Source organism: Cebidichthys violaceus, unplaced genomic scaffold (genome assembly GCF_023349555.1).
Source record: "Cebidichthys violaceus isolate CVI_PGR_0920_01 unplaced genomic scaffold, fCebVio1.0.p SCAF_84, whole genome shotgun sequence".
Taxonomy (NCBI): domain Eukaryota; kingdom Metazoa; phylum Chordata; class Actinopteri; order Perciformes; family Stichaeidae; genus Cebidichthys; species Cebidichthys violaceus.
The window spans coordinates 244,072-260,632 of record NW_027176969.1 but is presented as its reverse complement, the minus strand read 5'-3'; the positions used below and the strand labels follow the sequence as shown (position 1 = coordinate 260,632).

The following is a 16,561-nucleotide window of genomic DNA, read 5'->3' as shown; positions in this document are numbered from 1 at the left end:
AGAGTGTAGCTTAGCTACACTCTACAATATTCCAACAACATTAATAAAGAGTAAATAACTGATTTAGCGCTGAGTCTGTATATTGATGCTGACTGACAGAGGCCGCTGTTTGAGGCTGGTGTTTGTCTTGATGAGTTTTTATAAAGTTACATTCATGACGTATTTTACTTAGTTCATGTACCTATTTCAAACCCGACCATGCTGTTTTTCCTACACTTAACTAAGTGGTTTTAAATCAAATTGTTTCCGTGGTTATGACACATCATTTTTTTTTTTATCACATTTCGTGTTACATCCACATATTGAGGTTGTGGTTTTTTTCCCACGTATTTCTGTGAGATCAGCTTTATTTATATTTAATTTAACCTCTTGATTGGTGCAGACGTCACTAAAACGTATTGTTGATGTCATTCAGTAAGCTACATAACTGTAATATTTGGTCCACGCTAGCCCACACGCGTGTGAAATAGACACCGTGGGGGTTAGAGTACGGAGGAGGGGGGACTTGATGAATCCACAATGCGCTTGCTATTTTTTCGCTGGAGCCACCACAGATCATTGCTCATATGCTGAGTGGAAAGGACGTGCCAACATGCGCCGCAGAAGCTAATGCATACTTCAACGGCAGCTCTTGTCACTCGCTCACTCTGGTGAACACGCATCGCCTGCTGCCTGCTGCCAGCCTTTTATCTCACTTTTTAAAAAAAAAGACAGACTGTTTTGGTTTAAGTAGGGAAAACAAGACGTGCCATTCTGCCATTCTGCGTTCTCTCTGATCCTGTGCGCCCCAAATTGCGTTTCATCCTTTCTTCCACTTTACATTCCTTGATTCCTGTTTGTTTCTATTCCGCTGAGTGATGATGCTTGTGCGGGTGGCCCAGTAAATAGCCCGCCGCCGCCGCCGCCGCCGCTTTCGTCATTGTCTTTCACAAAGACATCAAGTGGAATGACTTAGGTTTCTGGTTTGCACGAACAAACGCACTAAAATGACCAACAGGTTCCTTTTCGCATTTGATCAGAAGAAAGACGATCGTCAGCGCTGTGAGGACTATTCTCCGTATGAAAAGGCAGAAGGCTGACAAAGTCAAAGAGCACATTATCGGCACACAATGCAATGTGAGTTGACGAATACTGAATCTATCTGCCAACCCTTTTTCAGTAGCATAATGCTTTGGATGCAGTTCAGTCACTGAAATGAACACAGAGTGCTTTCCTGACAGAGATGAAGGGGGTCATTTACGTAGTTAGATAAAGCATTTTTAAAACAACGTTGCAGCCCTCGTCTCCATCCCTGACCATCAATAACAGTGGCCCTCTCATAAGTAATTATCCCTCGTACTTCGCTGAGCAATAGGCCAGCCGACAGACAGAGACAGGCAGACTCATTTAATTCACTCTCCCTCAGCAGCTTTTTCATGCTGAAGTGTGCCGTTGCCCTACACTCGCACATGCTAGCGGTGCATTCTGTGTGTGTGTGTGTGTGTGTGTGAGACAGAGGCTTTAAATCAAATGAGGCCTCTCCAAAACAGCTCTGTAATCCCATGATGGGAGTCGCAGGGGGGGGGGGGGGGGGGATCTCTGCCGCAGATGTCTGGTCGGGCGATGCAGACGGACCCCAGAGAGCTGTGGCTCTGGAAAACACAAAGCTAAACAATTCACACTGCGGCGATGGAAGAAGTGCCGCTCTACATAACTTCATTTAATGCGTGAAGTCACGAGGGTCCACATTAATAAATAAGCAGTATCTAGCTATCTATCGATCCATCCGTCTATCCGTCTGTCTGTCCGTCAGTCCGTCCATCTATCTGGTCGTATTGTGACAATTCTGAGTGTTTCCCCATCAGTCAAGTATCAAGTGTTACACATCATATGATTCAGGGGAACTTTTCTTTCTGGTCCATTGTAAAGTCACCATCAGGCAGTAGCTTTGTGAGAGCATGTCGTATATTACATAACAATTAAAAAACATGTTTCGATGAATGAATAACTCCCTAGACAAACAGGGAATTTTAGTTTTCTTCAACGTTAAAGGTTGTATTCAGGTGTTTTGGTGATCCATGTAAAGTACGATGCAATTACACCTTTTTGTCAGTGGGTTAAATGGCTCCTTCCCCACTTCCCTACCCTCCTACTTTCAGCACCCTTGCTCGGACCGCGTCTTCCAATTCGGCCTCCATTTTGACCTCAGCTACACATCTGTAAAGTTTCACGACGGCATCTCTACTGCTGCTTTACCTGACAAAGTAGTGTCTGTGGTAGTATACCGCTACAGTGGGTGTCTCCAGGACGATATTTTTGCCGTGATGACACACACACACACACACACACACACACACACACACACACACACACACACACACACACACACACACTCACATACATGATCACAAGTTAAGAATTCAAAGTTATCCGTAGAAACATGTCTAGGGTAGCATCGATGCTATGCTAGGCTTTCAACCTGTGGCATCAAATTAGCTCAAAACCAAAAAAAAAACAACAGTTTTTCCGTAATATCTTCATACATCCCTATTTGTATGTGTTGCCTTACAATCTAGTGTCGGCATTAGGCAACACAACCGCATGCATCAGTAGGCAGTAAACATGTGTTTATCGCTGAACCTCTCTAAGCTGCATTCATTGATTTTTGAGCCGACACAGCCGGCTCTGAGTCTCCTGGGAAAAACTGAGCTCTACCGCATCCATACTGGACACTTTTATGCACCAATGCACCAACACTAAATAATTGATCCCCACCTTTAGCGATCCTTCTTCTGGATTTAGTTTGTAAAAACTGGGCTTTAAAATCCTGCCCACCGAATCACTGCTGATTGGAATTTCTGGCCAGTTTTTGAGCATTTCATTGAAGATAATTACCTCCCTCTGAGGTAACAGGTAATCTTAGAAAAACCTTCAGCAACAATATTAGAAGGTAGTTGCCTGGAGGGTATGTCTCCACTTGTAATAGATTTGTAGGAAGATAATCTTTCTCTGCAGAGGCCTTGTCTAAATCCAGTAGAGGCTGGGCAGAGCATAATTCAGCTCATTTAAGAGTATAACCGATGCATCATTTAAGATGACGTAAACGAACACGCTAAACCAACTGCTCATGTCTTTGGAAGCATCCAGTTGTTGGCCTTGAAAGCAAGCTGTCAATGTTGACCTGGAATTTGTCACTCTGACAAAGTACCGCATAATTGTCGACAGTTTTTTTTCTTCCAACCCTTTTTCTTTTCCTTCGGCGCTGCTGCATCTCCTGCCGGTAGGTCTAGCGATGCATCGGGGAGAAACCCAGGCAGATGTCTCAAACTCTGGGAAACGCTCTCACGGCGACGCCGCACAGGACCGCAGCAACTCGAGCAGCTGCACAGCAGTTGACAGGTCCACTTGCTTGCTCTACAAAGACGCTGCTAGTCAAGATGAATCTCGGCGGCACAGTGTGCAATGATGAAGCCGTCGGCGCGGTTTTCGTTTTCTCTTTTTTAAAGTTTAACCACAAAGTGCAGCTGCCTGATGTCGAGTGTCCCGTCTCCTCTTATTGTCGGCTGGCTGCCATCATCTCAAGGGCCTCTCTTATGTCGCTGTTGTTCTCGGGGAAGGCTCTTGTGGCGTCTGCAGCACATGCCCGTATGGTGCTTGAGAGAGGCTTCAGTGTCAGACGCGTCGGTGATGCTGCACTTTAATCCACTGGTGAGTGCATGAAGAGCAAAAGCATGTCGGGCTACAGAACACTCATAAACAGACTTGTGGAAAATTCCATGAATGGGCAGCGCAAGGAAAAACGTTTGCTTTCCAAATATTGATTTCACGTCATTGATTCATTTCCTGACATATTAAAAGCTTTATACTATAACCGCCGTAGCTGGAGCCAGTTTATATTGGCAAACCCAATGAAGTCACTGGATATCCTGAGCATTTTGATCAAATTTGGTTTCTCTTTTCTGATAATATTGTTGTGGACTCTGGTGCTTGGAAACACTACCACTATTGTCCACAGGGACCGCCAAAATCAACACAAGATGAAAGTTCCTTGTAGTAGCTTTAAGTACGAGTGACAATACTAGAATATTTAAAGACTTGAATTGAAATGTATGTATTGTACTAATATGTGTAAAATCTATCAAAAAGTAGAAGTCATAATTCAGAAAAATTTAACCTGTGATAACAAGGTATAATATTCCGTCTGAATTGTAGTGGAGCAAGTAATAAAAGTTACATAAGTAATGTAAGCTACTAACATTCCACTTCCGATTTTGTTTATGTATATAAATTACCATTATTATAATGTAATACAGTAAGAACATTTGTGCTGAGGTCTATTATTTAACACACTTCCTCAGCCATAAAGCTGTTTGGATGAATTTGATTCACCTATTTGACATAAACTAATCTTAATCTGCAGCCATGTTCTCAACACGAACACTTCCATTATTTCAATTGATCTTTAATAGCGAGAAATGTTTCCTCCTGAAAGTCAATGAGGTTTTTACTGCATTAACTGTGTGACACTCAAACCAATAAGTGGCACTCTGATGGGCTCCAATAAAGACATTCACAAACAGTAAATCGTTGCTGCTATCTGCCTGCACAGGCAAAAGTCTGCTGCGTCATCGGAGGACTGCGGGACCCACGAACACCAGTGGTTCCCCTGCAGTGCTAGAGATCAGCGATGGGACGGGGGGGAACAGACAGAGGGAGACAGGGAGGGAGAGAGGTGAGTGCTGCTGCAGAACAACACTGAGCCTGGCTGCGGAGTTAAACGGCACACATCTGCTCCGTTCCCGGCATTAATCCTGTCGTGGTAGCCATGGTAAGTTCACTTCTGTGCTCCGTTAGTACCGGCTCTCTGCTCTGCGGTTCTGGGTGCTGCGTGGGAACTGCAGGGATGTTCATTGGACTAACCTTGAGGAAGGCAAAAAAAAAAAAAAGAAAAAAAAAAGAAAAAAAGATGCAGCAGAGCTTGTTTGTAGCGTGTGCAACGTGCATGTAAAGTGTCTGCTTTAGTTACTCTGCTTCACCGGGGCCCCGTTCACACGTTATGCGCTGTCACACAGGAAACGATTATTCTCAGGTGACACTGACAGTGCAAACCTCTAGCGGCGCTCGCAGCTGCAGCATGCTGTACATATCGGCTCCCGTATCTTGTTGTTACGATGATAGAACGTCGCCCGATCTATATGTGTCTGAGCATGCGTTGGCAGTTTGTATTGCCACACAAGGGCTTGCAATCCGTCATGGGTCAAAACACACACAAGTCTGCAAACCGTTGCGCTCCGAGCAAACCCACTGCAATCCTCATCCATAACCCGGAGGGAGCTCGGAACAGTAATGAGCGCTTGACCAGAGTAAGCAGCAGTAGGCTTCTAGCTTTTCAAACAAGGTCATCCCTCATTGGTCACGGCCAGGGGAGATAGTTCACACACTCTGATGAGAGTTTCAGAATGTGTTCTTAAAAGGCACAGTGTGTAGAATTTAGCAGAAATTGTATATAATATTCAGAACTATGTTTCTATCGGTGTATAATAACCTGAAAGAAAGAATCTTAGAGGTTAGAAGTTTTTGTTAGCTTAGCATTAGCCCTTCGTATTTACATAGGGAGCTGGTCCTCTTCATGGATTCCACCATGTTGCACCGCCATGTTTTCTACAGTAGCCCAGAATGGACAAACCAAACACTGGCCTTTAGCTCTCATCAGAGCCAGTAAGTAAAGTAAAGTAAAGTAAAGCAATACTTATACTAAAGTAGTATTATATTAGTGAGTGAGTAGAGGGGTATTCAGCTGGTTGCACTTTGCAACCACTAGATGCCACCAAATCTTACACACTGTGCCTTTAATGCCTAACATGTTTGTCATGTATTTTTTGTTTTCTTATGTAATTAGGAGGATTTCATGTCTGCATATATTCCTCTGTCTACTATAGAGACTTTTTCCTTCAAAACTTTCCAAATACTTTCCTTCAACTGCCACAGTACAGATAATACAAAAAAAGTGCTGAACAAGCTTTTAGTTTTGACTTTCCTGCGAGGACTATCTCCTCTTTTCATACGGTGACTGTGAGATTCACCAGCAGGCAGTTTAAAACTGCTATGTGTAGCAGACTGCGACATGAAAGCGTGACTCAAACCAGGAGCAGTCGGCTAAACTCACTTTCTTGTTTTGGGAAAGCCGAACAATTATCTGCTACTTTTGGTTTTGATCACTGACCAGCTAAACTACGAGTTCTCTGCTGGGGGGGTTTCAGAATGACTGAGAGGCCGGGGACAGATGTGGATTTTAGTCGTCATATCGCTGGTGCCACTGTCATTAAGTTAAGCCTGTTATACACTGAAGATGTCAAGCTACCGTCCTTGGTACTCTTCACCTTGGTCTCGATTGTGCCCCTGGAACGCCGCTCTCTGATTTCTTTATTTTCTTCTAACCTTTGACAACCACAGTGTCTCTGTTGTGTCCCTGTCCTGCAGTTCTTAAAGCAGCTGAGGCCTCTGGCCTTTGGGAAAATGTCCTTTGTGGTTTTCATCCTGACCTCCGCCATCTCAGTCGCTTCCCTGCCTGCTGTCATGGACAAGGGAAGGAGGAAGGTGGTGCACGTGCTCGGTAAGGCAAAAACACATTTCTCTTCCAGTTTCTCGCAGCTCACAGCAGCAAAGTCAGGAGCTCTGGATTCTGTTCTGATCTGCTTCGCTGTCACAGCGTGTGAAATATGAATACTGCAGAGGTCACCTTTGGAGTTACAGAGACTACGCTTTTTGAAACCAGGAAAGGTGCTCTTGTCACAGGTGCTCGATGTGAAATTCAAAGCACTTCCATTGCCTCCGCATACTGAGCCGGCAGCCAGAAGCCAACGGTGCTAACAGTGTCAACAACGGCATCGGCGCTGACAGAGGTAACAGGTTTAACCATGGATGTGTAAAAATAACTGGATACTGCGCCTGAGGCGGCTCCCCTCTTCATTGCTAGGAAATGCTCAGTGGCGCATGAAGTCAAAAAAAGTTCCACTTCAGAGTATATAATTAGATGAAATCACCCGGATCTTCCAGCGATATTCTGCATCTATGGGGCTCGTAGAACGAGCAACCTAACGTTTCCTTTGACCTCGTCTCACAGCCTCCGGTCCGTCCTTATAGAGCTAATTCACATGAACGCAGGAAGGGAAATAACTCTGGATTTAGCTATTAGTACATTTTACAACTCTTAGGACCGAATCATTTAAATAAGGACTATTCAAGTGTTCATACCGGTAAGTTGATTTCCCTCAAAATGGACCGCTGAGTCACAGACGTCTCTTTCCCAAAGTAAGTCTATGACAACAAATCTTTTTTTCTTTTCTTCACATGACGTACACACAAATTGTAATTCCACTGTTTGGCCACGACGTAAAACCTTGAGGCTTTGTGTCAACCTGAGGGGGGGGGGATCCAGAAGGTGGGTGCTACGCCTCTACGACACTGCTGTCAAGCTCAATGCTTGGGGGCCGAATGACTCCACAACAAGCTTAAAAAAAATATCTTATCAAAATTGGATTAATTTGAAATTGGAGATAAAGAATTTCAATTTGAGCTGTGTTCCATCTTAATGTTCTCTTAACCAGTAACATATATACTGATATTTACAAATCAGAACAAATTTCACAAGGGTCAGCTTTCTAAAATGTAAAAACTATTAAAATACACCTTATATTTAGACGAAAATCACTCTCTTTACTATGGGTTGCAAAAATCGAGGAGAGGCCTACAAATAGGCTTCGGGCTTAACGGGTTAAAGACGCAGCCCTGACACCTTTTTGTCTCATAACGTCAATATGGCTAATATGTTAGCGAGCAGTTGCCTATATCCACACATTCAGCACATGCAAAAATGATCACACTTCTAAAATATCTTTAGAAGTTGGACTTTCTCGTCAAGCTGGTCCCTTTGTGTGTCTGCTGTGTGTCTGGTGCTGGACATGTAGCATAGAGTGGTTTTTATCAGATCGCTAATAAACGACTGGCTGATGCTTCTGAGCTACTAGTGACAGTATGACGCATGTAGAGGGGCTCACTATCCCGTCTCCAGATCCTGGGCGCGTTTCAACACGAGCGCCAGAGTCGCTAATAACACGGGGGTTGTTTGTCTGAACATCAGTCGGTCACAGAAATAATGGTTCTAAAAGTTTTGATTAAACACCACTCTGCTTTCATGGCCGCTGGTGATAAACAACTTTGCAGAGAGCCGCAGTGACATGACTAATTGCTGGCTGGCATGGATAATTGTTGGTGCCTTTATCTGGTCACAACATAGCAGAAAACCTCTTGCAGCCGCTCATTAAATGTTTACACCACACTTGTTGTGTGTGTGTGTGTGTGTGTGTGTGTGTGTGTGTGTGTGTGTAGTCTCTGGCTGCACCGGCACACACAATCAGCATCTGAGCGAATGTCTGCAATAAATGCAAATCGGTCTTGTTATTGCCCATCCGGAGAAGAGGCCTATGGTTACCATTAGTCTTGGGTCATTTTGGTGAATTGCTCTCGAGAGAGGTTGAGGTTAAAATTTTTAGTGGGGTAATCTGATGATAGATCCGGGCAGAGAAGCGACCAACACATCCTTTTTTTTTTTTTTCTTCCATTGATATGCCGGATGTTGAGGCACTAATGCGACGGCGCGGATAAACAGCACACGATTCATTCTATTTCGCGGGGCACCTCACTGCGTGTGGCATCCATCAGGAAGAGAATGGAGGATTTTATTTTACGATTAGAACAAAAGTTACAAGTGTTGGCTGTGTCATGGGTGATTGCAAACAGCATTACAAGGACTTGACTGCACATTTATGGCAATGGAGAATTACTCACGTTGGCTTGTATCCACCACTTTTACACATTTCTGGCCAAGATAGTAGCGCCGCTCGATGTCGAGCATAAAAGTTATAAGCGCCATTCAAAACCCATTCGCAAACTAGAATGCAGATCTCTGCCAGATGTGACTGCAGCAACCGCTGCTGTAATGTTTGAGTGAATGAATTGCAAACCACAATTGCCACCTGTCTAGACCGCAAACGTGTCAGACTCGCTTTTCACTCGCAAGTCTCAAGCAACAGTTTTGCTAATCCACGCAGTTTTTTTGTGATAAACAAGCTTTATTTTGATGCTTTTTTTAATGCACTCCGGCGCCTCATTTACATGCAAAGTAGCTTTCATGTCTGTAATAATTGAAACGTTTAAATGTGTACATCAAAAACTGTAGCTTACTGTCCAGGTTAATTATGAATTGTGGTGTGATGAATATACACGCTCCGCCATTTCTCCTCTTCTGTAACTTGTGTCACACACTCACAGATTTACAATAGAGACCTGAATTTATTTTATTGCGTTACAAGGACAAATCTCACATTTAAACATAAAATCGGCGAGTTTATGCTAAGAAGCAAGTTGTTAAAACGATCTGAAAAGTTGTGAAGTCCAGCGAGAAAGTCTCCAAGTCGGCAAAACTGTGTGTGTGTGTGTGTGTGTGTGTGTGTGTGTGTGTGTGTGAGACAATAAATCCTGATTTATAAACATAAACTTTACACACAAAAGTTGCAAGATGGTTCAATACTAAAGAAACATTTGGATGAAGCACATGACAATAAAAACTATTTTAATAGTGATAAATTACAACACAAAAATATATATAATATTGACAATAATAAGAATAAAAAGAGGGCCAAATTCCTTGTGGCCCACAATCTCGAGGCTGTGTGTAACGCTCCATGTTGACTGTTTAGCACTTCCTCTGATCAAAAACGTTGCTAACAGCTAACTAGCTCTCCTCCTGGTAACATAAGAAGACGCGCTCTGTTACGGTCCGATCAATTTCTCATCTAAGCGATAGTTATACATACATGCAAGTGTCTTACTATGGTGTGAAAATCAAGAAAGGCACAATTTGAAATTCGTTGCGGAAACAAGATTCGAAACTGAAGCAGCTGTTGATCACTTGCGGGCCCTACAATTAGTTAAGAGTAGTCCATGAGCGCATGAAACAATAATACATGTTTTCAGAAGGTGTGAATCACTGAAACCACAAGAGGCCATTGAGCATACAGGCAGAAATGAGAACAACAAATATCAGGCCGATGGGTCCAGTATTATGTGAGATTTGCCGTGGACAGACACAGAGATGCACACACACACACACACACACACACACACACACACACACACAAATACATAATCTCCTTGTGTAAATAATAAAAACAAAGTATGAGCAAGCAGACCATCTGTTTTCTTTCCCCACAGAGGATGACACTGGAGCGGTGATTGTGCAGACAGCTCCGGGTAAAGTGGTGACGCACCGCGGCGGCTCCATCACTCTGCCCTGCAGATTCCACCATGAGCCGGAGAACAGCGATCCTGACCGCATTCGGATCAAATGGACCAAAGTGACCGACGCACTGCAGTTCGAGGACGTCTTTGTGGCACTTGGAAGGTAAAACCTTCATTTGTCAGTCAGTCCGTTTGTATCTGTGGTTTTAATTAAATGTGTCTGCCCAGTACTATACATGCTTAGCATACAGTCACAATGTAGTAATTCATTTTCCAAATACATCCCATTTTTTTTCCGCAGGCTACAAAGTAAGGGGTGCAACATAAAGTTCACCTTAATAGATTTTCTCATGCCAATTATTTTGCTCATATGGCGAAAATCCTAGAAATACAATATTCTATTTCTGTGGTAAAAATAAATAGTTTGCATTTCTAATCTCTCCAGGCAGCAGCGTGTGTTTGGAGCGTATAAAGGCCGTGTGTTTTTGGAGCAGGCGGGACCAGGTGACGCCTCGGTAATCATCCAGAATGTCACGCTGGAGGACTACGGACGCTTTGAGTGTGAAGTCACTAATGACATGGAAGACGATACGGGATTCGTCAACCTCGACCTAGAAGGTCAGGAATTAAAGATGCAACTGGAAGAGATTTTGTTAAAAGTCTGACCTTTCTAAAGCTCCACTGGCTCTTGTATAAAGTTGCCATGAGATTGAAGTGAAATTCATACACTTGAAAGTCTGTTTCTGTCACCGTTAGGAGTGGTGTTCCCCTACTACCCTCGTGAGGGGCGCTATAAGCTCAACTACCACCAGGGGGAGGATGCCTGCAAACAGCAGGATGCCATTCTGGCTTCTCACTCTCAACTGCACAAGGTGAGTTTATGTCATAGTCTGTATAGAAGAAGTTAATGTAGTCACCCATTGGTATGTGGATTGCCGTTTTGAAGCCTTGAATTTGGCATTTTTGCCGATGCCGTCTTTGGTTTTTGCAACCAGATGTGACACGAGTGGGTGGAGCTACTCTCTGTCTCTGATCCAAGCTAAGCTAGCCGCTAGCAGCTGGTGGGCAGCACAGTCCTGCTTAGCTAAATAACATAGCAAATAGCTAATGTGTGGAGGTTGCATTTGATTTACATTATGATGTGTTCAAGCAATGCGTTGGTACTCGGTATAATACGCAAGTCCAGGTTTTGGAATTGGTACCGGGAAGGAAAAAATGGAATCGGAAAAGCCGACCAAAATGTTAATTAACTTTCATGAAAGGGTTAAAGTTCTAAGACGAAAACACGGACAACTCCCAGACTGGACAACGCCGTCGTAGCGACCTGTCAATCACACGGTAGCCCCGCCCTAAAGCATACTCTGCTTTATGGTCTGTTTGACTCTAAATGGAGCATAATGTACTAAATGAACATCATGCTGTATTGAAGAAGACTTGAAACTAGCGATTGAGACCATAAACTCACGTTTACAATGTTTAGGTAATAAATCCAGTGTGAAGTAGGATCATTTTCTCATAGACTTCAACACAATCTGACTTCTTTTTTGGAGGAGTCGCCCCCTGATGGCCACTAGAGAGAATGCAAGTTTAAAGCACTTAAACTTTGGCTTCAATTTTCAGAACCAGAGGTACAAATGTCCGTCATGCCATCGGAGACAGGGGTGGAAGGATCAGATCAATGCCAAGGATTTATTTCATCTTTTTGCTTTTGATCAAGCCTTCCATAGCACATTCATATATAGCCCATTTTTTTTGTTTTAATAATGCACTTACTGATTACAACCCTCCGTCATAAACTGCTTTAGAGCAGCAGTAAGTCTAGATATAAGAATATGCATATCACAGTCCAGACATTTAACTGCAGGTCCATTTATTAAAAAAAAAAAAAAAAAAAGCCCATATGCATTAAAGTCCAGAGTAATTGAGTAATGTCAGAGGAGATAAACCTCTTAATAATGTATTTAATCCTTCAGTATGACCCACTGACGTACATTATCTCCCTCCACAGGCATGGCTGGAGGGACTAGACTGGTGTAATGCTGGATGGCTGGAGGACGGCTCGGTCCAGTACCCTATCTCTCATCCCAGAGACGAGTGCGGCCGCAAGGACAACCCCGCTGGCGTTCGGAACTATGGCTACCGGCACAAGGAGGAGGAGCGCTATGATGCCTTCTGCTTCACTTCCAAGCTCAACGGTGAGAAACAGAGAGAGCCGGCAGTCGTGTGCACGGGCATGTCCGCATCTGAAGGTATCAGAAGCACTTTGTAGTCCGTCTACATGATCATACGACTAAACACAAACATCCAAATGAGCGTGCAGCATCTGTGGCTAATGAGAACAAGACAGCGGCGGAGCTGGATTGTTGTGGTACTGTATAGAAAAGAGGATACATCGTGAGCGTTTGGACCGTGGGGAAATTACAGGCCCGCGTCTCTGATCTCTGCCTGTGATCTCTCTGGCCTCAGGCCATTGGATTTAGATCAGGCCTTGTTGATTCGGCCCTGCCCGGGCCACGGCGTCCTCTGGGTGCCAAGCGTCGGCTTTCATCTCCCAGTGCTTTGATTTACATCCCATCCCCGCAGAGAGTCGGCTAGTGTCTCCGTCACACACCTCCAGGTTCTGAAGCTCAGACAAAGTCGGGGAAGTCGGCGGCTGGATTCATTTTTACATCACTGACTCTGTAGTCGAACATGTATGAGGGCAGAACGGAGCAATACAAGGCTGGTAACGCCTTCTTTGACGCCCATGTCTACAATGCATTAGAACATACTAATTATGTGTTATAACCTGCTTATAGCACTATAACGTTAAAGCTGAAAGCTCTCATAAATATGCATCATGCTTTATAACAATCATCATGATCCATTATAAAGCATTTTATATTAACTTATAAGGTCAAGTATCAGCATACTTCTGATTGCTGGTCATTCAAAGACTTTCACTGTCATTTAAAAAGATATATTTTCATCATGGATTATAATCCCCGTTTAAAAGTGGTCATTGTTTGCTTTAAGTAAACTTGAAACTAGAGATTGAGAGCATAAACTCATGTTTACAATGTTTACTGAGGGAATAAATCAAGAGAGACGTAGAGTCATTTTAGACTAGACTTCTATACAATATATATTTATGAAACAACAACATGGAAGCATTTTCATGTAGTTTGTTCGTCACGCTCCCGGTGTGTGAAGGTCTTAACTCTCGGCAAGAAAGCAAATATTTCCCAAAACCTCTCCAACAACTCCTTTCAAACACTGACCCATTAGTGAAACATACAGAAGACCGTTTGGGTAAAAAAAATTCAGTTTGGGAAATACATGAAATGGATTCTGCCAAAGCCTCTTTGAAGCTTGAAAGAGAATCAAAACCTTCTCATGCATTATAAAAAGTGAAAGGTTTTTTTATTTTTTTTTTATTAACTAGATAAAAAGACGAGGCTCTTCAGTGAATCGTGAACAATTTTGGGACAGTCTAAACCGGAACAAAGAAGCGGTGCCAGTGCTTTTCCTTGGCGAGGATGACAGAAACCTTAAACGATTGCTCGCGGCTTCCCCTGTGTGTTAATTATTGTGGACAGTCTGTTGTGGGCAGGAGGTTTCAGCAGTGGTCGTGACCGATACTGTTGCTCCGTCCAGCTGGAAGGTATTTACTGAGCGTCCCCCCCGGGGAAATACGAGACAATATTCTGCCTCTCTAATAGCCAGCAGTCACATAAGCAAGCATAAAATCAATAGCTGAGCCAAGTGCAAACCTGAGGTTGCGGACGTGATTTTCACGATAGCGTGTTGTTGCCGTTTGGAAGAAACGGCAACAACCTCTTTTTTTTTTTTTTTCTTGGTTAGTTTCTTCATCCTTCGCTTCTTGCTTTGACGAAGCTTAACTCGTGATTCGGTTCGGTTGAAACAATTCATCCAATCAGAACACCAATTTCCTTAATATTGCCAGGCAAAAAAGAAAAAAAAAAAGTCTCCCCGAGAGGTGAGATGAAAGCAAAAATGGAAGCTTTTTAAGAGTAATTTTGAGTTAGAGCGTATTGGCTTTCGATTTTGAGAAGCTGCCCAGACGCTTGTTGGAACGGTTTTGATATTCTGAACACAGTCAGACAGAGAAGCCGGGAAACCTGTGAATATCTTCCCTCAGGGCTCGACGTCTCTCTGGGGGCTTCGCTCTCTCGTTCACTCCTCTCTCCTTCTCTCCTTTTGCCCTCATGAACAATGCACTCGCCCTGTTTTCTTGCACCTTCTTCAGTTGTTGCTACAACAAACATCCTCCACCCTCTCCCTCTATATCCCCTCAGGCAAAGTGTACTTCCTCAAACGCTTCAAGAAGGTGAACTATGCGGAGGCGATGAAGGCCTGCGTTCGAGACGGCTCAGCGGTGGCCAAAGTGGGTCAGCTGTACGCCGCGTGGAAGTTCCAGCTCCTGGACCGCTGCGAGGCCGGCTGGTTGGAGGACGGCAGCATCCGTTACCCCATAGTCAACCCCCGCTCTCGCTGTGGGGGATCCCAGCCAGGCGTCCGACACCTGGGCTTCCCTGATAAAAAATTCCGCCTCTACGGCGTCTACTGTTTCCGCGAGAAGAAGGACGAAACAGCAGGCGGCACCGAAATGACAAAAAGCCCCGCAGATAGTTTGACAAGGATGAAGAGCGGCAACAGCATCCCCATGAATGCCACCACGGTGATTTAAAGTGGGGAGACTAGGGGGGGGCGAGGGGGGGGGGGGGGTGCGATTTAGGATTTGACAGCAACAACTGTCGCCATAGCAGCCGACTCCATTCATCGCTTTCAAAGTTAAACGCTCGCAGACACGATGCGCTCATTTGCGGATTTGTTAAGAGGCAGGAAGCGAGGCTGTGGTAAAAATGAAGGGTGGCATCTTTATTATCTGCAGTCAGTCAATCATCTTAAGGAGTGAGTGTGTTAGCACATCTGTCGCTGGGAAAACCAGGAGGTTAAACAGCAGCTGTATCATCAGCCAGGCTCACATCAGATCAGAGAGCTCTGCCATGAATATCCTTGTTTACGTGTGTGTGTGTGTGTGTGTGTGTGTGTGTGTGTGTGTGTGTGTGTGTGTGTGTGTCACGCTGTGGCTCCTGAGCTCCAGTCTGAGCCACAAACCCAGTGCCAGGGTGAAAACATTCATCTCCGGGTGAGGCGGGATCATCTGCTCAACAAAAATAAAAAAAAGTAGTGTAATTGCCTGTTTCCGAGTGCCGAGCTCGGTTAGCAATCCTCTGGCACAACGCGAGTCATTTTTCTCATTAACTAAGACCTGGCAACCTCATCGTCGGGCCTGAACAAGTAGTAAATATTGCACTATAGCTCTAAAATACTCGCACTTTGAATACACAGAGCTTTATTCTGTGATAGCGTCTTAGCTTAGACTAAAGTGAGCATGGCTGAGAGTAGATGCTGAGGCTGAATAAGCAGCAATGCAAAGCTACAATAATTGATATTTTACCTCACATACTGCACTTCTTCTAAGCTACCTGGGCAACGAAATGCACTATAAATGGTACAACGCAGCAAACTTTACCACGGAGTATGTCTGCCACTACAGAATGAATGAATGTTCCTGAAAAAAGAAATAAAAGTCTTAAAAATGGTTGTGTTTGGGTGCAGGTTTTTTTTTTTTGTCCTTGTGTGAAAAGATCTACTGATGGTGGAGAGATGAAAAGAAACTTGATGAAATGAAATGAGCAGAAGAAATAGAGCAAATGCACTTCCATAAAGGTCCGATGAGCTAAATGGACAAGGACTTCATTCATACGGTGCTTTTAACCAGAGAACTTTGCGGTTTTCAGACACACTAATGGCAGCGAGGAACAAACGCAATGCGCAGGCCAAACCACGGCGAGCTATCGAGGGCTCAGCGTCTCGCAGCTGCAGGACAGATCAGGGGATCGACTCGCTGACCCTCGAGTTCAGGCTCTACCTGGACCACAGCCGCCCTCTTTCAGAAACCCCCGTTAGTTCCCCCGTTTTAGAAACACTGCTGTAAGTGGTTACTTTGAGCTACATGCTAACACCAGCATGCTAACATGCTCGCAATGGCAATGCTAACATTCGGGCGTTCAGCAGATGTCACGTTTACCATTGTTTATGCCGCCGAAGTTTAGCCTGTTAGCATGCTAACATTTGCTAGCATGCTAACATTGGCATAAAACACAAAGTTCAGCTGAGGATGATGGGAATGTCACCAGTTTTTAACATATTTGGTCATAAAAGTAATAAGCCAGATGTTGGCGCTTTCATGGCAATGGTTGTCGAGAGATTTCAC

The 16,561-nt window shown here is 44.1% G+C and overlaps 1 protein-coding gene across 1 annotated transcript; it reads left to right on the top strand.

The window, feature by feature from the left end:
* Window positions 1-1,097: 1,097 nt before the first annotated feature.
* hapln4 (hyaluronan and proteoglycan link protein 4) lies at window positions 1,098-15,004 on the top strand. Its single transcript, XM_068702462.1, has 8 exons — window positions 1,098-1,116; window positions 4,589-4,807; window positions 6,460-6,592; window positions 10,252-10,441; window positions 10,724-10,896; window positions 11,035-11,150; window positions 12,287-12,473; window positions 14,577-15,004. Exons 2-8 carry the CDS (start codon window positions 4,805-4,807, stop codon window positions 14,966-14,968), a joined length of 1,194 nt encoding a protein of 397 aa, XP_068558563.1. The 5' UTR covers window positions 1,098-1,116; window positions 4,589-4,804; the 3' UTR covers window positions 14,969-15,004.
* Window positions 15,005-16,561: the final 1,557 nt, after the last annotated feature.